This window comes from Cyprinus carpio, chromosome B19 (genome assembly GCF_018340385.1).
Source record: "Cyprinus carpio isolate SPL01 chromosome B19, ASM1834038v1, whole genome shotgun sequence".
In the NCBI taxonomy this organism is placed as follows: domain Eukaryota; kingdom Metazoa; phylum Chordata; class Actinopteri; order Cypriniformes; family Cyprinidae; genus Cyprinus; species Cyprinus carpio.
Window position 1 is genome coordinate 17,600,887 of NC_056615.1, and position 25,423 is coordinate 17,626,309.

Here is a 25,423-nt window from a genome sequence, read left to right on the forward strand (position 1 = left end):
GAGCATTTTGGTCTTTAAATGAAGAAAATTAAAGTAGGAAGAAAGAAATCCATTTTTTTTATTTTGCTGTTTGTGTCTAGACAGGTGAGAGGATGACTAGAAAGTGGACTAGGCTAGCAGATGGACCATTATGAAAGACTTCAGACAGACACATCTCCCATAATGCCATGCACATAGATAATGAGCTAAACAGAACCGTATCCTGGCAATCTTATGCTGTGTAAGCCAATCAGCTTATAGATAGAATGGGACTGTCCAACAGTGCGGGGTTGGTGGTGAGAGGGTTAAAAAGACCATAAGTGATTGAGAGAACAATGGGGGAAATGTATATAAACATATTTATGATCTTCACTTCTAGAAAAGTTATTTTAAAGACACTTCTTTTTTAAGGTCTTATCAAATCAAAGCTTGACTCTTTTCAGTATTTCCGATCTGTTTACATCCGTATGTTATTTACATAAGTACTCTTCAGTTACACACTGATGATCACATGAGCAGATGGCGCATGCAATAATGCCGCTCTATAATCCTTGGAACTTGACGATCAATGTAGTTATTGCCACTTAATCATCTTACATTCATCCTCCCCATCTTTCTTTCAGTGCTTCAGTAATTGCAATGCCTAAAAATGCTGATATAGAATAACAAACACTGTTGTTGTTGTTTGCAGAAGTTGAAAATGGCAAATGAAATTAGATTAAAAGGCAACTGGGTGACCCAAATCGAATCAGAAAAAGGGAAGCATTTCTAAAATCAGTGTCGTATAGCTTTCTATTACTGGCCTTGGGTACGGGAACTTTGAACTGGTCGCAAGTTTTTATTGGGTCACGCTATGTTTTACTGCATATCATCACTGTGAAACAGTTTCGTACTCCTCTTCTTCCTGTTGAGTAAATATTTGTCTATAGTTTCATTTTGATAATCCAAATGATGAAGAAGAATTTGCTGTCAGTAGGTGTGAGATTAACCTAATTTTTAGGAGCCACAGATACTGTAAGAAAAATACTGCGGTGGCGATGACAGGCTGGGGTTTGTTTTGAATTGACTGTACTCGAGACATCAAGACTTAAAGACTGCGAGGATTGAGGCAATTAGTCAGGTTGACTGTTGTCCGAACTGGGAGGGAGAGAAGATTAAATAAAGAGAATTAGGTCAAAGTAATGAACGAGAGAAATGGGAGGGAGGGAAGGATGGAGAATAAAGGTTGGAAGAACCTAACTGTAAGTCTAAGAAGAAAGAGAGAGTATAAGATTGAGGGAGCACGTTTTAGGAGGAAAATATGATTCGGTAGTGACTTTTGTTTCAGTCAGATCTCTCAATCTCATTTAGGCCATTTATGTATTTTTTCGGTTTTCCGGTTAGACTCATCTCGTAGTGTTGGTGAAATCAAATTCCCAAGTGTATTTATTTATTTCATTTATGTATTTACCTTTGAAAATAACTTCATATTTTTATTTTTATGAATATAACATATGAGTGTTATTTTAGTATCAGTGCTATACTATTAGTTTTCCATAAATAATAAATTATTGTAAATATGCAATAATATATTATTATATTTCCCCATTTTTATTTTCACTTTAAAGTTTTAGTAACTTTGTTGTGTGTTTCTGTCATTATTCTACAGTTATTATTTCCTGCTGTTATTATGAATTTTTTATTTATTTATTATATTTATATTTCAGTTCAAGTTAACTAGATAAATAAAAAAATAAATAAATTTAATAAATTTAATATGGCCTATATGTATATTTCAACCAGTTTCCATCAGTTTGGGTGTGTTGATTGCTGGAGGGGATACAAAGTTAGGGTGGTAATGACTTGGAAACCAGAAATGAACAATCATCTGGAAGCGAGAAATGAACGACACGCGCGCTAAATTTACCCTCAAGGACAGAAACAGATGAACTTTCAGTGTGAGCATTCCAGGTAAAATCCCTGATCCTCTCTGTACCTGCCCTGCTGTACAGGTGTGGCTGCTGTAGGCTTTATTTGGTCTAGACGTCTGTGAATCAGCACCGCATACACTATTTGTGTGTCGTGTCCTCCCTTATTTTCTCCCTCTCCCCCGCTTTATCTTAATTAGCAGACAGGTTTATTGATTCAAATGGATTTGAGGAAAATCCCCCTTGTCTGTCAGACAGATCTGTGTTCAAATCTTTTGGGAGGAGGTATAAGGAGGGGTTCTTTGCCCCCTAGCCAACCCTTACCCACCTGTTGCACACTGTGCAACCACCAGCATCATCAAGGCTTTGCTCCTCACAATATGTCACACAATTAGTCATTAGGGTGCAGGTCATTGCAGGGTACTGCCGTTTGCTCTGTCTCTTTGTGCTGCTTCCTCGTTTGCTGATAGATGCTATAAAAGCATGTAGAGGGATTTAACCATTTAAGGCTAGGAAAAAAATGTATGACTAATTGCTTTAAATAGCAAACCAGTGGTAATGTTGTGACGGGGGGAAAAACTGTAAACAATAAAAGTCCCATAGACTTACAGCAAGTGTTTTGCATGATGCATTATTTTTTATTCATATTTGTTTTATTTGTTGCTTCAATAGGCCGGTAGAGTGTTTAAAGCTAGTTTATGTTTCTCAGTAATGTTCATGATGAATATATAGTGACTGTGCTTGCAGTGACCTGAATAAAGTTTCAGTATGTGAAATATCGACAATATAAGAATAACTAGATTAGATTAAGTATCAATCATTTAATCTCATTTAAGCATAAAACTCTTAAATATTTAGTAAAATTAATATTCTATGATATGATATATTCCATTATATTTATTTATATATATATATATATATATATATATATATATATATATATATATATATATGTGTGTATGTGTGTGTGTGTGTGTGTGTGTTGCTTATCAATATAATTTGCTTAATTTATACTAATTAATTAGCATTAATTAACATAATCTATTAAAGTATAAAGCTTTAAAATATTTATTTCACCATGATTTTCAGTGCAAATGTATGAAATTTGCTTTGTTTACATATTTTTGCATGAAATAGAATAGTAGAATAACAATATAAGGACTTTTTTTGAAAATATTAATTTTATACTGCGAATTAAAACTCCCCCAGTAGTGTTAATACAGTGGGTGAAGGTTCAAGATCAGGAGCCTGCTGCGTTCAGTGTAGAAAGGGGTAGAAAGGACAGAAATAACTGGAAGAGTGATGCAAGGAAAAGTGTGTAGATATAATGCACCACAAACCCAGTCACAATCCAGAACTCTGTTTACGTGGACACTTAGGAGTCAGTCTGAGAGCTTGCAGGAGATATTTTGAGCGGTGTAAACCGACTGCAGATGATTTGAGATAAGATCATATGAATAGACTTCCTCTTTCTCGCTTTTCAGATGAAGGTGTGAATTCTGCAGCTGATTGGACTATTGCTCGACTGCCTCATGATTTGCTGCCTCCACTGCCTTTTTTAGGTGTTTGTGTAGGTTATAGTGTGAAAGTGTGAGTTAGCACTGACGTATAGTTCATTTGGTTTGACAGAAGCAGGAAATGTGCCCTTTTGCTGGGAAAAGTGAAAACTTGAAACGAAAAAGCAAAATCGAAGTTCTTAAAGGGGTAGTTCACCCTTCACTTATTCCAAACCTGCATGAATTTGTTTCGCCTGTTGAACACAAAAGAAGATATTTTGAAGAATGTTGGTTAACTGTAGCCATTGACTTCCATAGTATACTGTACAGGTTTGGAACAACTTGAGGGTGAGTAAATAATGACAGAATTTTCATTTTGGAGTGAACTATCCCTTTAAATATTTTAAGTGTGCACCTACACTATGAAAACTTTCAGAATTTCCACATGCCAGTTGGCCAAATAACTTAGCTGTATTAGCATATTGTTTATTGAACTGTTTTATAGAAGCACTATCACATTTGCATTGGTCTAAATATGAAGAAAGTATCTGTGTACAATTGCATAACTATATTCTTGTGATTTCTGTATAGGTTTACCTAACATAGTTTTCAGTAACTTTAAGTAATATTTTACAGGAAACAATTTCACCAATTGATGACACACTGAAAAAATGGTGTAGAAACGGTTTACTCAGATATTGCGCAATTAAAAAAAAAAAAAAAAAAAAATGAATTTTTGTGTATTTTTTGGGGTAAAACATTTCCTATAATCTTTGTTTTATCTTCTATTTCAAAATAATTACTGTGTACTATAACAAAAAGTGCTTCAGCAATATCTTTTCTAAAACTTTTTAATATTTTTAGATTTCAGCATGTTCAGTGTCATTTTCTTTTGTCTAAATCAAAAATAGACAAAGGTATTCAATTAAAGCCAAGCCATACTGTAAATTACTTCAAAATGAGCTTTGCACCAAACTGCACGAATACAATTAGTGTAACTTTTCTAGCATTTTCTGTTTAGTAACCAAATTTGGCAATTGATAAGAAGAACCAAAACATAAATTGGATGAGTTTTATTTCGGAAATGAGATTGCTGTGCTTAAGCTGCATGTTTGTGATTTGTATCCCTCTGTCGTTTCTGCTTAGTGACAGTTTAATCCATTTTGATGAATGAGGTATGTTATGTGTTCCATGTAGCTTCTGTTTTTCCTCTTTACTCCAGATGCTTCCTTCATTTTACGTCACTACATTCTCAGAGAAGCCTGTGCCCTGCTTCCCTTCATGACACTCAGACTGAGCTGTCCCGGTGAATGGGTCTCTGAGACTTAAGAAAAAGAAATTAGAACAAAGACAGAGGAAGTGATCAGGAACAGGAAAACTATTTGCAGTGCATGATTCCAATCATGAAACAGATGGAGGTTTTGGCTCAAAAGATGGATCACTGGTGTTGCGGGTGTTTGTTTGCCAGCCCTTGAGAAAAAAGACACATTTCCAATGTCTGACATGCAGACTGCTCAGATGATGAAAAGATTAAAGGGATAGTTCACCCTAAATTGACAATTCTGTTATCATTTACTGTTACATATTACTATTCATGTCATTCTAAACCTGGATGACACAGAAGAAAACATTTTAAGGAACACTGAGGTCCAAAGCTTTATTGAGATACTATTGCTGTTATTCATATTTTGAATTAGTTTTTATTTTAGATTTGGCATTGCCTTGGCAACTAGCTTGAGATAAAATGTTTATATATATGTGACCCTGGACCACAAAACCAGTCATAAGGGTCAATTTCTCAAAATCGAGATTTATACATCAAATGAAAGCTGAATAAATAAGCTTTCGATTTATGTAGGGTTTGTTAGAATCAGACAATATTTGGCCAAGATGCAACTATTTGAATATCTGGAAATCTGAGGGTGCAAAAAAAATCAAAATACTGAGAAAATCCACAAAATAACTTTACCAAACAAAATCTTAACAAAACATACTAATAAACAAAATCAAGTTTTGATATATTTAAGGTAGGAAATTTACAAAATATCTTTATGGAACATGATCTTTACTTAATATCCTAATGATTTTTGGCATAAAAGAAAAATCGATAATTTTTACCCATACAATGTTTTTTTGGTTATTGCTACAAATATACCCCAGCGACTTAGGACTGGTTTTGTGCTCCATGGTCCATATATAAGTGGTGTCATAATAAAGAGTTTGTTCACCCAAAAATTTAAATTCTGTAATTAATTACTCACCCTCATGTCATTTCAAACCCATAAGACCTTGGTTCATCTTCGGAACACAAATTAAGATATTTTTGATGGAATCTGAGAGCTGTCTGACCCTGCATAGACAGCAACGCAACTGAAATGTTCCCAAGTCCAGAAACGTACAGTAGCAAGGAGATCTTGATATGCACAGAACAGCATATTCTGTGCATATCAACATATCATATCAACAGCGTTATTTTTTTTCTTTTGCGCACAAAAAGTATTCTCATAGCCTCGTATAGTTGTGGATGAACCACTGATGTGACATGGATTATTTTACAGATCTCCTTGCTACGTTTCTGGAATTTAAGAACATTTCAGTTGCATTGCTGTCTATGCAGGGTCAGACAGCTCCAGATTCCATCAAAAATATCTTAATTTGTGTTCCGAAGATGAACAAAGATCTTATGGGTTTGAAATGAAATGAGGGTGAGTAATTAATGACAGAATTTCCATTTTTGGGTAATCTAACCCAATCCGTTCCTAAGGGTTTGTAAACTGGCCTACTCACGAACTCATTTTAGAAGAGCAGCAAGCTCATAGAGACATCAGTTGGAATCAGTGATACTTGCCTTCAGTCATAAAAAAGATAACATTAAACAAATATAAAAAATATACTTTCTTTATGTTGGTTCTACAGTAATTTGAAAATTGAATGTGAAATTATTGCAATATAAAAGTATAATTAAAAACTTTAATGTTAGGTGGGATTAATCGTGATTAATTTCAGAAAAAAAAATGTGTGATTAATTAGTTTCTTTTTTATCAATTGACAGCACATATATATATATAATTTTTTTTATTAACGATTTAATGATTTTAATAATTTAGTTAACAATAATAACCCTGGTTCAAACAATATTGAACCCTGTTGACTTGCATTGCGCTCACAAACACACACACACACACACACACAAACTCTTCTTGTGTTCCACAGAAGAAAGAAGTCATACATGTTTTGTGTGAAATGTCCCTTTAAGACCGTGTTTGTTCGTTCCCCTTAGTTTCTGAGATGTGTGCATGATGAATTGCTAGAAACCCAAACTTGCTTTGCTTTTGATGAGATTCAAATGAGATGTATAGTGCATGACGTTCCTTTCATCCATATGAAAACCACAGAAGAGGAAGTTTTTTTGGACTACAATTATAATAATCATATGCATTGGTAAAATAATCCTCATGACAGTGTCCATTTATACCACAAAGCACTTTTACACCACAGCACATGATAACCAGTCAGTTCAGCATGACTGTGACACCATTGACTAAGCAGGCCTTGAATAACCATGCAATAATGACGATAATAATATTAAAACTGCTTTTCATTTTGGTTTCCTTTACACAATCTAACCGAACGACATGTCGGTGCATGTTAGCATGTCGCATCAGTCACTGATCTCCTCTTGATTATGTCAGAGTCTTATTTACTGCAGCCTACTCATCTTCTCTTTCCTTACAAGGAGGGGAACTTCCTCAAAAACATGTCAACATCACACGAGAAAAACAACAGCCAAAACAGATCAGAAAATGAAATGAAAAATCCCAAGCACTTTTGGCGATGAGAGTGAACAATGTAATCATATATGTTTAGGGTCCGAGGGAGCAGATAATCTGTGTTTAGGAGGATGTGTGCTCGCCTTAAGCCGAGCGAAGACAGTAAACAAAGTGGTTAAATGGTACGTTGACGCACCATCCGCTGGCTGTGAAACCACTGGCCGACGGTGTTCACAGTGGGTGGGGTTGTTGCCAGGGAGGCATCAGGGTTTGTAATAGTTGTAAACCAGAGAACAATACACAAACATATATTAATCCATCTCCCTTGAGGAATGCGCTCTGTTTACTATTGAGGAGCAGATGGGAAAAACAGAGAAGAGGATGACATGTTTTACTTTTTGTAGGTAAATTTTGGTTATATTGGGCACCTACAGGTTTTTTTCCTTTTTATTTTTTTTTTCAGTTGAAGGGTCTTCTTGTGACTCTGTGGGCTTTTTGAACCTCATGCATTGTATGTGATCTGGGACGTATGACTAGATCATAAGCACATACTGTACAGTGATGCACAAATAACAAAATTTAATTCCATGCTTTACTTTCAGAAGGAATTTCCTTTTCTTTTAATCAAATGTGCTTCAGTGTTTGTTCTGTTAGGGCACTTCTGTTATTTGTTTTATTCTGATAAAACTTCTCTTGATTGTTTATACTATTTTCAAGCTGGAGGAAGTTTTTTAGGAAGTTGAATCATCTGTGATTCAAAGCTGTTTTTGGCTTTTAACTCGCTCTTAAGGACTGTTACCCTAATGAAGTTTGGCAGGAGATTTCATCAAGACTGGAATCACTTTATTTTCTATTCAGTTTATTATTTCATTCATTTGCCAGCACAACGGCGTAAAACACTCCAGTAATACGGACAAAGAAAAGTGTATAAACCCGAAATGAGACGTTCTTTCCTCTGCAAGTCCATAAAAACCATTATGCCAATGGAATGTCCCCATAAAACATGGAAACCCAACATGTGTGTGTGTGTGTGTGTGCATGTGTGTACATGTGTGTGCACTCTAGTATGTCATACAGCAAGACTTATCATCTGCTTTGTGAAAATCGAAGGGAGGGACAAGCCTATTATTTATTATAAGTAACCTTAACATGAAAGCAAAACAAACACCAGTTCTGTGTTTATTATATTCATATGAATGCATTATTCACACATCGATTATTTACAAATATTAATTACAAGTAATGTTTTATAACTATTTTTTGTTTAAATAACAACACATTTATTTATGTTTACATAAACAGGGAACAATACCAATACGTGGTACATAACAAAACTAATAGGTTTGGTCTTGAAAATCAAGTAAAAATAAATGTATTTATTAGTTATTTTAACATGTTAAAGCTGTTATTTACAGAAGACAGCAGAAAAAAGTGTGAAATAACATTTAAAGGTCTTCTAAAAGCTGTGATTTTATATAAAAAAAAAATGCATTTAAACCCTAAAAATGAATTGTACAGTAACCCTCCCAATGAGTCAGGGGGAAAAAACGAGCCTTTCCTTGTCTGAAAATTATTGCGAATTTTCACCTGGTGGAGCAGAGACTGTTCTCAGATATTTAAAAGGGCTGGTGAACGCTGAATGACCTTGATTTGTTCAGAATTGGAAATGCTGACTCACAGATTATAAGCAGACACAGAATTAACAGATGTATGTCTCTTCACATTGTTCAGCGCAACAAACTAAAAAACAGTTTAACACTTAACACATGGAGAATCCAGCAAACTTTTTAGCCCCTTGACAGAGGTCAGTTTCTGTCATCGATTTCTCTTTTATTGAATAAAACCATGTGTCATCATTCACATGAACAACTAGTTGGAGTGCCATTGCAAAACTAAATTATTCTGTTTTGTCACCTTGTCAATGCTGCATTCTTAAACTCCTCCGTTAGCATAGTGGGTGTTGTCACGAACGTCACACATGCTGCTTTCAGTTACCATATTGTGTATGAATCTGAAACATGCGAGACCTCAAATATCTGTGACAAATAACTGGCCATCAAAGCAGTGTTAAAGTGTATTACTATGCACTGGCTGTGTAGATCGTCACACTGGTTATCTGTTTTGACTGACTCCTTGCTTTTAGGCGTGTCTCTTTCCCTCCATCCTTATGACCCCCCTTAACCAGCACCCGACCTCACGCTGCCCCAGTGGGGTCAACCCTCCCCTGTAAAAGTGCAAGAGCGATGCCCTGGATGATCAGCTCTGCTCACGCTGCGCCGCGCCGGGCTGAGCCTCAGCCCAGACTGTCTGCAAATTAGAGAAATTAGCCCAGTGAAAAGAGAGGCACACTTACGCCATGCGGCCCACATGTGTCTCCAAAATAGCCACGAGAGCCATATGGCAGCCAATTTACTGGCCGTTTCACTTCATGGGTGAAGACAAGTAAGATGGACATGCAGTTGATGTTAATGAACATGGTGGAGATTGTGTTTGTTATTGTTTTTAATGTAAAATGTCCTTTCCTATATTACAGGACTGTGGGAAATTGTTTGCCTGAAGTCAAGCTATTGACGTGTGATGAACAGTTTCAAAGAGTTTTTTTTATTTGACTTTTTATGGGCAATAACAAGAAGTTTTAATAATCAGAAGTTCCTTATTAGGTGGTGAAACATGAGGAAGAGAATTTCCACAAACGTTCCTAACATGAAGCAGTTCTTTCACTTTGTTCTGAAGCGTGAATTCATAACATGTGAACATTTCTACCCACCCCAAAACATTCTGCTGAATGCTACTCCATACCACATTTGGCACTGCTTCAATCAAACAAAATGAAAGTATTTATGCTTCACCGTCCCCCTGGTTTTCTTTTTCTTTTTCCCTTTCCTATTCATTTGACAGATGTATTCTTACTTTTCATAGCAATATAGCTACATTTTTTTAATATAGCATCCACAGTTACAAGTGGTGTCCAAAAATTGGCCTGAATACAGAAATTTTGCTTCTTCTTTTTTATTTTAATTGATGTTATTATTTATAGGTATTTTTTTCTTGTTTTAAGCAAAAACTAAATTTTAATAGATTTATCAGAAAACAAGGCTTCAAAACAAGACACCAAGTAATTGCATCCAAGTTTTGGATCCCACTTTAAATGATAAAAGCATTATTGAAATTTTTAGATTTAAAAAAATAATTAAAATATTGTATAAGAATCATTCTTTTTTCATGCTTTTTGATTTCCCCTTTCTTTCAGAGCATAGCTGACTGTTGCTCATGAGCCTTCATGTAAGGTTGATAAATGTCCATGGGTTGAATGTTCCAGGTCAGAACTGATGAGTTTATACTGGACCGAGGTCTCCGTGTCAGAACTGGTGCATGTGGCATCCTGACAAAGTGATGAAACCCTTCCGACAGGTGTCTGAGAAGCTCTTCAGTTTGACCTGCTTTGTTTCCTGTCTCCGTCTCTTCAGCTACTGGCCACAGCAGAGTATCACACACCAGGCCAGGTCTAGATCTAGGTCACAGAGTTGCTTGTAGCGTGTGTGTGTGTTTTAAGGGAGGGGGGCCTAATTGGGCTGGGACCAGATTGCTCATTAAGAGCCCATCCAAGCAAAAGTCCATTGGTGTGTTTTCAGTGATCCAACCATCTGTTTTTTATTTAGTTGTTCAACTCCAGATAGTCCAAGAACATCCTTTGTCTGCTGGAGGTGTTGATGTGTACGTTTGGGCTTGCTGTGTCCGAAATGCTTCCAGTGTCCCAATTGGATCACCTTCAACTAATCCTGGCGGTCACATGATTAAAGCCAGATGCTGATTGGTTAGTCTTCGCAACTCAAAAGTATAGCACAGCGCAGCGTGGACAGTTTGAGTAACAGTAGCCAACGGGCAAGAGAGTTTGAGATATCAGAGTGGAATTGCTGTTGGAAGGTTTTTTGGACTTTATGGAAACTGGAGAGAAATCAAACAAGATGACAGAGTGACTGGGCAACGGGAACACAGCGATGACCTAACCAAAGATATTGAGGATGGAACAGCTGAATGAATGTGAAGTGAGTTTGGAATATAATATTTTAATTGGTGTGTTTTATTCGTAGATACCGTATTGTGATCTTCAGGTCCGGTTTGCTCCCTCATTCTGCCTCGTTGTTGGTGATTGAGTTGTAATTGGATAAAGTTACGAGTTTTTGTGAATGGCTCTAGTTCATTAAACTCACTGGCATGGCACTTAATTTATCATTTTTTTCTGGATTGGCCCAAATGCTCCTTCACAAACTAGTACATTTGACTTAATCTGATTTAGTCAAAGTGACATCACGGATTAATATGATATAATTGCCTGAATAAAGCTTTTAAAATACTCCTACTTCTTGCCTACAGGCACAATAACAGCTCTAAATGTTATACAGTATGTCAGTGACTAGTTGTGACTCCGCTCATTAAAGAAAACAATGTATTTCTCATAAAAGTCAGGTTTACAGCATTTGACATCATACTACTACATTTGTCATGCCTCATTTGTTCTCAGTCATTAATTAGTAATCTAATAGTTTTATGTGATTATACGTAACCATTGTTAATGTTCACTACTTCTGAAGAAGTGTGTGTTTCTGACTGTAAGTGTATGTGTCATTTATAGCCACATGGATGGTACAGATTATAAGTGTACATATTGCATTACAACTCTCACGTATATTGTATTATGCAAGGCGTGTATTGCGAAACTTTGGACACCTGAAAGGAAATGTCTAAATACATCTTTTGTTTTATTTTTAGATCTTTAACTAATAAATAAAGCAAAAGGAGGACTTTTCCAACAGAGAACCAAAGCAGCAAAAACCAAAGGAGAATATACCAAACCACTTATACAAGAAAATCTACGAGGGAAATACCACAGAAGAATCAACTGAAAAGGGCAAGAGAGAAAATGAAGTTGGAGGCATCTCTAGAGGACATGAGCGAGTGGAGGGAGGTGGACTTTGCCCTGAACTACACCTACATCGTCCACGACCAGGCAGCCGAACCCAACTTCAGCCTGCCCAAGGCCATGACCTCCATTCCACGGAACCTCACCTTCCAGTACAGCGTGGATAATCAGGTACAGTCTGCAGTTTTAGGTTGTCTACACTACATTCCCAATTCCCTTGTTTCAACATACTGTTGATTAGTCATCATTTAATAGACATTTGTTGCCTAAAGCAGCTTGTGCAACACTGCTTTCACTTCGTAGGGTTTCCTGGAGCAGATAAACAAACAAAAAAAAACAGCTACATAGGTGCTAGTGAATTGGTATTTTCGTGTCCATAAAAACAAAGGTGTTTCTGATACTGTTTTGCTGCAAGCATGTGAGGGTGTCTCAGTACCTCAAGTTTACCTCTGAGCCTAGATACTGAACCATAAAGCCATCACCGTTTAGATGCATAAAAATAAATTTCCATGAGATGGGATTGTTCAATTCAAGGTATGAGATAACATAAACACATCTTGACATAATTTTGCGAGGTTTGGTTCAGTAGGTCAGTGTGACGATGACACAGTCTTTGGTAGGTCAGGGATCAGGCAGGTAGAGGACCTATGAGATAACAGCCTAATCGCATTACCTCTTTCTCTACCTGGCATTCACACACTCACTCTGCTTTCAATGAGCTTGCACATGGTGGAGAGCTTCTGTTCACTATTTATTTGTTTTTGTTGGTGTGCATCGCAGTATAAGGTTATATTACATGGCTTTCTGTAATATTTGATTCTGGTTGGTCAGTGGAGGGATTTTGCATCCTGGCATGCAGTTTTTTTTATACTATACTTTTTATTTAAATGTTCTTCTCTACTCAAATCAATATATTTTTCGTCAACCAGTTATTTTAACAAGTCATTATTGAAATAAACTTGTTCAGGATGATGCTTGAACATGGGTTGGGTTTATTTTGTCTTATTTACCTTTAACTGTGGCGTATTTAGCAAACTTTGTAAATTTAGTATTAGAATAAGATTACTGCAGTGCTGTCATTGAAATTTAACAAGGATTCAAAATTCTCTATTTGTTTTTGATCAGCGTTCTTATCTCTGTCTCTGTCTTGTTTGAACACATTTGACTGTGTCATTCTTCATGTCTTTGCTGTGGTTTCTTTTGCGTCGTCTTCGTGCACTCTGTCGCAGTCCTGTTTGTCTTCTGCATGATCCAATTTCCCTCCTTCGCAGGTGAAAGTCAGTTCCTCTTTCTATTGCCCCTGCTCTTTTTAAGTTCACACTGAAGGTGTGAAATTGCGGTCATCAGCTCAGAGAGGATGCATATGCACACATGCATATACAATGGTCTGTCTAAAAAAAAATGTGCAGAAAAATGTGTGAAAAATTTTCAGTTTGTGTTAAGACCTCAAGGTTAGCCAGGGTTCTGTTATTCATTTGCCCACATGTCCTTTTAAGCCTGGTTTTCTTTCTTCAGTCAAACACTGAAGGAGCGATTTTATATAATATATATATATATATATACACACAGTGTATATACTGTATATAGGCCTATATATATATAACCATTCTTGCTATTAATAAACCATTAATTATGACTTTTCCCTGAACAAACTCCTAATTTGTTGCTTATTAATAGTTAGTAAGGTACAGTAGTTGGTAAATTTAGGTATTGGGTAGGATTAGGGATAGGGATTAGCAGAATATATCATTTATACAGTAAGTATTAACAAATAGACAATATGTTAGTAATAGGCCCTGTACTAAAGTGTTACCCTATTTTTTTATTCTCACTGACCGCATAATGGACTATTTGGTTTGCACTAAATTGTTTCTTTCTCTTCCCCTTTTCTTTCACACGTTCTGTCTTTGGTTCATATTCATCTTTTCCCACGCTAACTCTCCTTTTTTAAGCATGGAGATAAAAACAACCATACAACAGCATATTTCCTGTCGTGATAGACTGAGGCACAACTAGAATCGCTGTCAGACACATTAAATTTTTTTTACTAAGAGCAGATCTCTTTACTCGCACTAGTTGAAATTTACAAATACTTCAAGAGCCATTACACACTTCCCATTTCTGCGCAAGCTACTCCTCTTATCTATGCTGATTCTGTAAAAAGCATTGCTCTTACGTTGTCAATGGCGTTAGCTATGGACAGGAAAACCCACATTCAGTGTGTCAGTTCCCGGAGGGCCTCTGTAGCCAACAACACATTTTTATTGGAAGGAAGAGATGAAAGACTTTAGGGATGTCAGAAAGTCTCATGGTGACTAGGCTGCTAGTCATACGCTATATGGTTTCTGTGATGCATACGCACACATTCCAAAGTTTCTGTATTTGTGAAATTCTGCATATCGCTGCTTTAACGTGTCGTTAGTGCGTTACAAATGCACATTTTGTGGGGTAGAACAGAAAGTGACTGCTATCTCTCGACTGTTATATGATTTTAGCAGCTAGCAACACTGCTAGCACATGCTAATACAGTAAACATTAAACACTGCTACTTTACTTTTCTCTTTAATTTTAAACTGCCAACTTAATTGGAACTAACAAGATTTATAGTTTTATAGTTTATAGAAGGTGTTAGCAGGCAACGGTACAAATTTACTCAATCAAAATAAACAATGCTCCCTGACCCTTAGCTTGAGAAGTGTGCCTAACTAAGGGGGGCACGTGGCAGATGGGATGATCTGTGACAGGGTCGGGAAGGACACAAATGCGCAAACACACACACACTCAAAGAATCTCAGCCAAGGGAAGTAGGTTAAGCTTGACTGATTAACTTTCGTTTGGAACGAAGATCCTCGAACAGCTTGGGGGGGGGGTCTTGTTTGGATGGAGGGTTGAGTGCTTCAGTGTGTGCGTTGGAGCAGCGTGGTGCCGTTGGTCTTGTCAAAGGGTGACACTCACCCCCCTGCCCCCCTTCTCTTACTCCCTAAACCTATTCTGAGCAGTTAATCACTAAAGTCTTACCAATTAGTCACGCAACGCTAACGATGCACAATTCTACTGTCACCACAGCTCTCGTCTCCAGCCAATAACTGTGCCTCCCAACCCTGATTTTCTGTTTCTGTTTTCTGTTTTCAATCATCATAAAATTGCTTTAAGTGGACTTTCGATCTAAAATTGTAGCATGTGAACTTATCATAATAGTTCAAGTAGTGCAGGAGTGGCTTGATGGTAAAAAAGGGGCCACTGACCCCCACGCCATAGTGTGACCTATTTACAGGCCTAGTTTCTGGTTTCTACAGAGCATTGAGAGTGGACCACCTGCTCCACTTTGTCTTCTGTCTTCCCTCTGCTTTCCTTTTTTGTCTTTTTAGGACCTCAGACATGATTGTTTGTCAATACCACACAACAACTTTTGCCAGCAGGGTCAGAGGGGTCAGGCGTTATTGAGGACAGCTGTATGTTTCTAGGTCAGGGTCTAAGTAAAGCAGGGAAAGTATAAGTCTATTTACTTAAATTGTTAACCTGCAAGGTTAGTGTGCTACATTAGGTCACCTATGACGCTCACCAACCAAGCACGCCTTGATGACCTCGTGCAAAGCAATTTCCTGCTCAAAATAGACAGATCAATAATCATTTATTTTAATTCCTGCCCTGACTAAGTTGGTTCATAAGTGCCACTCTTCTTTCTTGCAGGTGACTGGCGTTTTTAGCAAAGAGTACATACCTCAAGGTACGCGATTCGGACCTCTTCAAGGAGTCATTTACACCAAAGAAAATGTGCCCCTTCAGACCAACAGGAAATATTTTTGGAGGGTAAGTAACTTTATTGTTGATCTAATCTTTCATGGACACCAATTCTACTGAGTGAAAAGCTGCCAAACCAGTCATGACTGACTTTCCCCAGAATTTTAGCGGAAAGGAGCCGGAAGCATATTCATTCATGCTTGAACACATCCAAATATACATTGGCTTCTTCAACACGGCTGTCTTTCTATCAAATACTTGCATATGTTCAGATGCACACATGCACTCAGTGTAGTTATTTCTATTAGGCTTATTTGCTTAATACTCAGGAGCTTACTTGGAAAACACAGAGGAAGCTCTGAGAGATCTTATCCTGTTTGTTGTAGATCCCTTGCTTTGTTCTCATACAATGGTTTACTCAGCAGAAGTTACCAAGTATAACTATTTCGAAACCTTTCATCAAAAATGCAAAGGATAGCGCAAGTCTCTGGTTTGTGGCCAGGTTTTAGAGAAGTCGGGATTCCTGCACAGAGACAGAGACAAAGTGGCAGACGCACACACACAATCACTTTCTTTTCTGTTCTTACAGTTCAGTTTCTTTATCTCCCTGCCAAGTGCACTAGATATATCTACAGTATGTGTGTGTTTGTGTTTATATGTGTGGCAGAGTACATGTAATGGTATACATGCACACAAGCACGATTGCACACGCACACATTTGTGTGTGTCACTGTGGGTTTTCCTAGTCTGAGCTGTCCTTTCCTTTCTCCGTTTCCTGTAAATCCATACTGACTTCCATAAAGCAATGAAATGACGCAGCATGTCACGTGACCAAAGGCAGGTAGACGGATGTAAAAATGAAGGCAGTTCATGTGGGTGAAAGTGTGTTTGTGTTTATGAGTCTTCAAGGGTGTAACTGGTAAAAGGAGTGTCAGAGATAGGGGAGCTAGCATGCCCTGGCACGTCCAAGCAGTGAATTCCCCCACATACAAATGAGAATGAAAGTGGGAGGAGAAAGGGGCGGAGATATGCGTGTGACTAGCAGCATGTGTAGATCGTTTTGACGCCCAGCGTTTTATAAAAAGCTTGACAGCATTGACACACAAAGTCAGTCACACATCATCTGCGGGACAAGCCACACACACACACACACTTTCACAGGTTAGAAGACACAGAGGAGTTGATATAAACAGCTGTTTGAAGAGCGTTCTGTTCATGGCAGAGGTGAATAATAATTTTTTAGAAGAACAAACTTTTTTTTTTTTTACATATTTACAGATTTTCAGTTAAATTAATGTATATCAAACTTTTAACTGAATTTAATTTAAGATTTTTTTTAAAATAACATTTTTAAAGTTCTAATGTTTAATCTGTTTGCTGCAGACTAGCAGGAAGCATTAACATGGTTTCCTTTTTCTCCATCCAGATCTACAGTGGTGGCCACCTACACCACTTCGTTGATGGTTACGATGTCCACCACAGCAACTGGATGCGGTACGTCAACCCAGCACGATCCCTGGCTGAACAGAACCTGGTGGCCTGTCAAAACGGACAGGACATCTTCTTCTACACCATCCGGCCCGTGGAGCCCAAGCAGGAGCTTTTGGTGTGGTACAGTCCGGAGTTCTCCCAAAGACTGTGCGGCCAGCAAGAGCAACCAGACAGCCTAAAGCCAAGTGAGTCATGGGCTCCAGAATTATCAAACATTATTTGGCACTGGGGAGGGAAAAACTGGATAAAATGTTGGTTTGTAGATAGTGTGATTTTTTTTTTTTTTCCTTCTCTTTTCCCCCCTTTGACTTCTTTTCCTTTTCATTTTATATCTTTATTGCCTTCTCTCTGGCTTTCTTGAAACTATGGAATTATTAGTCACCTACCTTTGTATTTGACCCTCCTGCACATTCTCACCCAAGACTGTGCGGTCTCTATCTTTGCCTCTATTTCTGAATCGGGTGACTTTTTAATATGTTTATTCTAAGGGATCAGTAAATAGCGGACACTCTCTGTTCTTCTGTGTACATTAGTTGTGCAGATATACAGTGTATATAAGGGAGGAGGATGTTGTTTTTTTTTTTTTTTGTGGCAGAGTTTTATAGAAGTTTGACAAATATGATATTATGCCACCAACAGCAGCATTAATTACACAGTTAAAGTGGTACCAGGCTTTTTTTCGTTGATACGTCTGTTATAAAAAAAAAAAAAAAAACTTTTTATGTGATATAAGTTTGATCTAATATATAATGTTACACCACACACACACACACACACATATTGATTCTTTAAATATCATTTGACACTTTAGAGATGGTAACCAATGAAAGTGACTCTAAATTAAACTGTGTACAATCTGTGAGTGTGTGTATGTTTATGGCAAAATGATGGACCGTCTGGATTTTCTGTCTAAGGAGAAGTTATGCGTTACTTCCTATGTCACATTGATTCAATCTCACACCGACACTGTGCTGTATCCTGTCTTATTCACTCCTCAGAATGTATGTCTGTCTGTGTTAATTTTGTGTGTGCTGTTGTTAAGCACCATTACCTGAGTCATGTTGACACGTACACTCCTCTCCCCCGTGATGCTTTCACTGAATAATTACAGTACACCTGATTATTAAATTTCCCTCTTTAGGAAGTCAGGCACTGCGAAGCACATTAGCCTTTTTAGAACCACTTTTTTCATTTTGTATCATTCCGTCTGCTTTAACCAGTTCTACTTCCTGTGCGAGGTTTAAAGAAATCTGTATTTTCAGTTTTAGAAAGCATGATATTTTTTATGGACTTTGGCATAAATATTGATTATTTCTTAGAATATGTATGCTGATATTTAGTCTAACTTAAAACATAGCAAATGCCTGTTGTTTCTGTTCATCTGCATCCCTCCATTGTTTAGAATTTGGAACCGTATTAGTTAATGTTTGTAAGTTGCATTATGTTTTGTGCTGTTGTGCTCTTCAGAGTTTCAAATATCCATTTTCACTTTCCTCGCGGTAGTTAAGAAATGCCTAGACGATGCCTGTAAATGTTGCACCAGATCGGTTTACATCAGGTTTTAGGAACCAAGCTTTGACCACAAGGGTTATAATGTGTTTGTGTAATCTTCCCACTGCTGTGTGACACAGTTGAGCCTTGTACCACTCTCCATGATTTAGCAGGTTTTGTCTGAGTCACCGCAAAGTTTACTGAAAGAAGTTAGCTGTTGTGGCTTTCTTTTTACAATCTCTAGAGTGAAAGGACAGTAATAATTTGACCTTATCTCGATTCCCTGTATAACAGTAAGTAACAGTTTGTGCTGAAGCGGTATCGTAGGACTTTTCCCATGGTTAAGGACATCTGCTGTTATGGTGAGTCAGAGTAGTTTCTGAGTAAGAAGTATCGCTGTCAGACGAGGCTCCTTTCTTCCGATACATACATATGCCCCTCCACCTCACAAACATACATACACCCACACTGCGAACACCCACACGGTTGTAATCTAGGTGCTGCGTGAAAGCAGTACTATCTCTTTGTCAAATAGAAACCAGTCAGATATCTTCTGCCTGTCAGCTTTAAACTGAAAGAGCTGCCATTTACCATAAGTGAGCGTTTGAGGAGGAAGGTTATGAGTAGGTGTATGACATACAGGCATACAAACATGCTCTGTGAAGACTCTGACCTGCTCAGTCAATTTCAACGATAGAAGATTTGTCTCAACCAAGACTTCACACACAAGTTTCATACTTAGGTTCTCACCTTTGCTGTCTGTCAACATTCACAGTTCACCTTGCACTGTGTGACCTTCTCTCTCTCTTTCTCCAGAGTACATACCTGATATTGAGTATCAGAAGCAGCCCCTACCTCAGTACACCTACTACCCTAAACAGCCCCCGAGCCCACACAAACTCCACAGTGAGGGACAGGAAGATGAGGTGGATGAAAAGATTGATGTAGAGGTTATTGAGAGGGACACACCACCGGACACACCAGATGAACAGGTCATGGATTTCAGCAAGAAGATCCACGAAGCTGCTTCACCAGAGCCTGTCAATTCTCCACATCCCAACCAGAAAGCGATGAACATAAACATTCACCCATATCCCACTCTGTCCACACCGCAAGACCTTCCACTCCACTTACATGGCCTCTATGGTCATCGAGAGGGTCTGATCTCATACCCTTCATTGCCCTCTCCTAGACCCCTGCAAGCTCCATATCCCTTATTACCACCATACAGCCCTCATTATTCACGTCTGCTCTTGCCTCCATACTCCCCTCCCTTCCCTTCCATGTTGCCCTCAAAAGGGGGTCTCCGGTACAATGCATTCCTGGGTAGTGATGGCTTGCCCTACCCTTCCATACCCCAACCAGATCTGTTACCAGTCACACTGCCCTATCCTACCCCACTTCATGTAGGTCTGAAGGAAAGAATCCCAAATACTCCACCTCGAGGAGCCCCTGCAACACCCGAACTCTCCCCTCAGCCAAAGCAATCCTCTCAGCAAATGTTCGAGAAGCCTCTCTCTGAATGTGAAGAGGCCATCAACCTCAGCCTGACACCCAAGAGCATGTCACCTTCATCCTCCTCCTCTCCACTGGCACCTGGGTACAAGTCTCTCCCGTACCCGCTCAAGAAGCAGAACGGCAAAATCAAGTATGAATGCAACGTCTGTCTCAAGACCTTCGGTCAACTGTCCAACCTCAAAGTGAGTAGACTGTGCATTGAGTCTTGTTTTTTAAATATATGGAATTATCTGAGTAAGACTAAAGACTGTACGTTCATTTTAAAGGTGCACTTGAGGGTCCACAGTGGAGAGAGGCCATTCCAGTGCAATTTGTGCAAAAAGAATTTCACCCAACTCGCCCACCTACAGAAACATCACTTGGTCCACACAGGAGAGAAACCACACGAGTGCCAGGTGAGTGTGCATGCTATGAAAGAAACTCAAGATAAAGGGCATCAGATGACAGTTATACTCTGTTAACATGCGATGACGCACACACACAACATTGCTTATCTCTGACAGAACCTTTACCTTGTCACTCCTGTTTCCTTCAAGAGAAACGCTTTGTTGTACTGTAACTAGAGAGGGTGTGACAGTGGCGTCAGCCTGTACTACTCATTCATCTTGACCACTAAAAATAAATACAGTCCTTTAGTGAAAAAACACATCTGGCTCGCTCTCTGCATACCAAAGCAACAACGAGGCAATTATGTAAGGCAGCAGAGATGCTGTCTTCCAATCTTGTTGTCTGCTGCTTTTGAATTACAGGATGTTTTAATGTTCTCTTTGAATGTCTACAGGTGTGCCACAAACGCTTCAGCAGCACCAGCAACCTGAAAACCCACCTACGCCTGCACTCTGGGGAGAAGCCATATCAGTGTAAGCTGTGTGGGGTGAAGTTCACCCAGTACATTCACCTCAAACTCCACCGTCGGCTGCACAGCTCTCGTGACCGGCCCCACTTCTGCCAAACCTGCACTAGGGGCTTCATCCATCGCTTCTCACTGAACCTCCATCAGCGTTCCGGTTTCTGCCCTGCCGCCCGTCCTGAAATCCCAGAGCTGAGGCGTGCAGCAGAGCTGGTAGAGCGCTTTGACGCCAGTCAGGAGGCCGAGGCTCTGCCTGAGAGTGCTGGAGAGGCTCAGGTGGAAGCTGCCTTGGAAAAGTGGTTGGCTAGAAGTTTGGAGAACGGCGAGGGGGAGGAGGACATTGGATTCCTCAAGGCTGTTGCTGCAGTACCTCATGGGGTAACCGCCGCGGGTCATCACCAAGAGAGAGCCAGCGTGGTACACTTCAGCCACCGGCCCTCTATTAAGACTGAAGAGGAGTAGATACGGGAGAATGTTGAAAGGATGACGTATAGCTTGTTCAGGTCTTCCAGGAGCCCCAAAATTTGCTATCTATGCACAGAGCATTCCCTAGTTGACACCAAAAATCCTCTCTTCTCTGGTAGTTTGAGGGATAAATTAGAGAGAAGATGCATAAACCAAGCCAATGAAAGCCACACCAAACAAATAGTGTTTCCAAAGACTTGAAGATTGTGTGAAGTGATTGCACTTCTACCCTCTGACCTGTTATAGAATGAAGATGTGATTATAATGTCCTCATACTTCATCTGGTTTTTAAACCGATGTGAACGTCTATTTGTGTGAGTTTGTCTTAACTTATTATTGTTGAATTTTTTCTTATTTGAGCACTGTATCAAATACTTGTTCATATGTGTACTTCTGTTTTTTATGCATGACTTAATATTTGTTTAACTTCTTCTTTAGTCCTTTGTTTTTTTTTTTTTTTTTTTTTTTTTTTTTTTTTTTTATAATAAATACTGGGATTCTCAGGAATAATGTGTTAATCCCACTATGGACACTATGTGACAGTCCCAAAAGGACTGGATTTTCCCGTCCATTCCATTCATTGTGGGTGCGAATGTGTACAGTATGAGTATGTGTGTATGATTTTACCTTGTGTTGAAATATTTCTGGATGTGATCCTTCATGAAAAGATATAAAAATGTGCTGTCAGTGTCTTTTCAAGGGATGATATGATTCACGGTAGCTTCTAAGGATAATATAGCAGAAGTCAATTTTTAGTTTTCTCTTCAACAAACCCTTTTGACATTGGAAAGAGAAAATGCCTCACTTTTAATTTAATATTTAAAATAAGAGAAATATTCTTTTTTTCTTAGTTTTATTATTATTTGGTTGTGTCTACCAGTGTTTACTGTTGTCTATTTAATCCAAACAAGTATTGTTAGCACTATGAAAATGATCAAATCAATGTAGCTGGAACTGATTTTGCCAATCATGAAGATTGCAATACTTTTTTATAGATTACAGAACTACAGACACAACAGTACCTCATACTAAAAAGTTAAATTGTTAGGTTCATATTTTATGCTGTTTTAATTTATTTTTTTTGTCAGCACTGGAAAAAGCAGGGACTAAATCCAAGTGCAGGATATTTGATTGTTAGCTAAAGCAGGGTTTAGAAACAAGACTGTTCCATTACTTTGTGACTTTTTGTACAGTTCTTTTGTTATCCTAGTTTATTTTTGACTCAGTCCAAAAGATGTTGATACTTTATATGTGAGAACCTATTTTTGACAAACTTTTATAATGTAGCACATTAAACATAACTTGTCTAAGACCATGCTCTTTCTGTTTTTTGGCGTTAATGACCTTTCTGTCAGTAGAATCAAGTTTTCACACCCACACACTCATACAACACCCATCACGCTCATTCGTTTGAAAGTCCCACACGAAAGTTGATCTTTGTGGTCGTATTTCTAGAAAGTAGAGGAACTGAAATTGTTGCTCATCAGCTAGGACTGATCAAAAATGCCCACCATCACATGCAACCCTTTTTCTATTTTTTATTTTTTCATTTTGACATGAAAAAAATAAAAATAAAACCACCTTCAACCTTTACCTACTCTTACTTTACAGTGGAATTTACAGTAAAAACATAGTTTTGGTTTCAAACCAACTCCTCCTAGCTATTATATAATAAAAGCTGATAACAATAACTCTTGTTTTTATTGCTGGATAAACTTTGACATCAGTTCAAGTTATATGTGGACTTTCTGAAACCTTTAAATCAGAGGTAGGCAGCGTCGGTCATGGAGTGCCGATGTCCTGCAGAGTTTAGCCCCAACACTGAAAAAAAACACTCATTTGTCTGTAGCCTTAGTAATCATGAAGACCTTGATTAGCTTGTTCAGGTGTGTTCGATTAGGGTTAGAGCTAAACTTTGCAAGACATCGGCACTCCAGGACCGACGTTGCCTACCCCTGCTTTAAATGATGGTTTGCACCGCTCCAAACAAAACATGGCTAATTTTGTTGAACTAGCCTTAAAAATACAGTTGTGCTCAGAAGAGCTTGCAAATATATAACTAAAAGTAACACAGTTCTTCTATTTGTGAAATTGGAGGTTAATATAAAGCAAGCGCTGATTTGCGTAACTTATCTGGCAGTTTACATCGCGCTCAGTCACTATTCCCACGCAATGCTGACCTGTACTTTTACCAAACCGCTCTTCTAGTCTCTATAAGCAGGTAAAACTGTGGTATGATAATCATTAATGTCAGAAACGGAAGACAAAGCAGTTACAGTAAGTAATGCCTCACAGCTTCTCTGTCCTCTCTGAGTACAACACTTATCTGTTTCCTTTTGTCACAGCCTCCCCTCTTCTCCCCTCAAGGGCGCACACATGAAGGGAGAGCCCCACGCCACTCACACACCTCAGACAAGAACAAACACACCTCAGCAGGGTATGTATGAGAGAACAACAGACAACAAGTGAGAGAAAGACATCTGTCACTGACAGCATGTCAAACCACCACTTTGAATACATCTTAGGAGAAGTTACAAGAGGCCCTTTTATGGCAGAAAGGAGAAAGAAACAGAGAAAAGCATGTGAAAACACCACAGAGAAAGAAAGAAAGAGTGGAACTTGACTTGCTGTAAATGACATGAGGAGTGTGTATGTGTGTGTGTCACTGTGGGTGTGTGTGTGTGACATGTTCAGAGTACTTGCATTGCCTTCCTGCACAGGCATAAATCTTCATGCATTCAGTAATTGCTAGTAAGTCATTCTCTGAAACCCAGAAGCTTAGTTCCTGTCAACGGTGGCCAGCGCAGCACTGGGGCAAAAATAGTTTAAATGTATAAAACCTAGTGTTATCATCTCAAAAACTTATATAACCATGATGACATGCAACATTTATTTTAGTTTTGTTCACAAAATAGTTAAGTGTATTGAGTACACTGTAAAAAAAAAAAAAAAAAAAAAAAAAAAGATATTTCAAAGTAAACATAGATTATTGAACAACATTTAACACTATTTCAGTCTTTCTGCTTAAAATTTTGTGTTTAATCCAATGTATTACTTGTCATTTCTTTGTAATTATTTGTGAACTTTCCTAGTAATTTCCAAGTGGAAATGGTTTCAAAGTAAATCCTTTTTTTTTTCTTCTTAAATGAAGACTCCAGGTATATTATGAAACCTATAAATCAATCTATTTTTCCATGTGATTAGTGTTAAGGTGGCTTTAATCCTACACCAAATAAAAAAATTATGTAGTTATTTGGTAATGGAATGGGATCTAATTCTGCAGTATCCCTTCGGGTGCTAATTGCATGTGAAAAGGTTTTAAAATATAATTTTGCCACACCTGTATCATTTGGTTGAAACGTCATTTTAAAAAGCGCCTCAAAGATAACTGGTTTCACCTACAACCCTTAAAGGAAATCATTCAAATAAAAAATAATTTTGTGTTAAAAAATCATTTTTGTTTGATATTTCATGATCATTATGCTCTATTAATGTAATTTACTGCCCTCTTACAAAAAGACTTGTGTGTAATTTGAATACTATTGAAATGAAAACATTCCTGGGCTATTGGCCAGACTGGCTGCTTTCCATTTGACTTCTTTCTTGTCTTATCCATAAATCACTTTGAAGTGCTGTCATTATGTATCTCTGACTACAAGAGAATTGAAAGTACAACCAGCACCATCTTTTCCAGCGAACCTGAGAGGTCTGGAAAAGCAACATTCAGTAATTATCACACAGGACCAACGCAACACATATCCTGTCTCTGACAGATCTTATATGCTTGGGCGCCT

General features: G+C 38.1%; 1 protein-coding gene across 2 annotated transcripts; it reads left to right on the plus strand.

Moving 5' to 3' along the window:
- The first annotated feature begins 10,816 nt into the window (after positions 1-10,816).
- LOC109071559 (PR domain zinc finger protein 1-like) lies at positions 10,817-22,941 on the plus strand. Of its 2 annotated transcripts, XM_042745134.1 has the most exons (7): positions 10,817-11,198; positions 11,923-12,244; positions 15,764-15,883; positions 17,241-17,490; positions 19,613-20,496; positions 20,581-20,709; positions 21,096-22,941. In XM_042745134.1, the coding sequence occupies exons 2-7, from the start codon at positions 12,074-12,076 to the stop codon at positions 21,624-21,626; spliced, it is 2,085 nt and encodes a 694-aa protein (XP_042601068.1). In that variant the 5' UTR covers positions 10,817-11,198; positions 11,923-12,073; the 3' UTR covers positions 21,627-22,941. The 2 variants fall into 2 exon arrangements, with proteins under 2 accessions (XP_042601068.1, XP_042601069.1); XM_042745135.1 differs by lacking the exons at positions 10,817-11,198; positions 11,923-12,244; positions 15,764-15,883 and adding an exon at positions 15,961-17,038.
- The last annotated feature ends 2,482 nt before the right edge of the window (positions 22,942-25,423 follow it).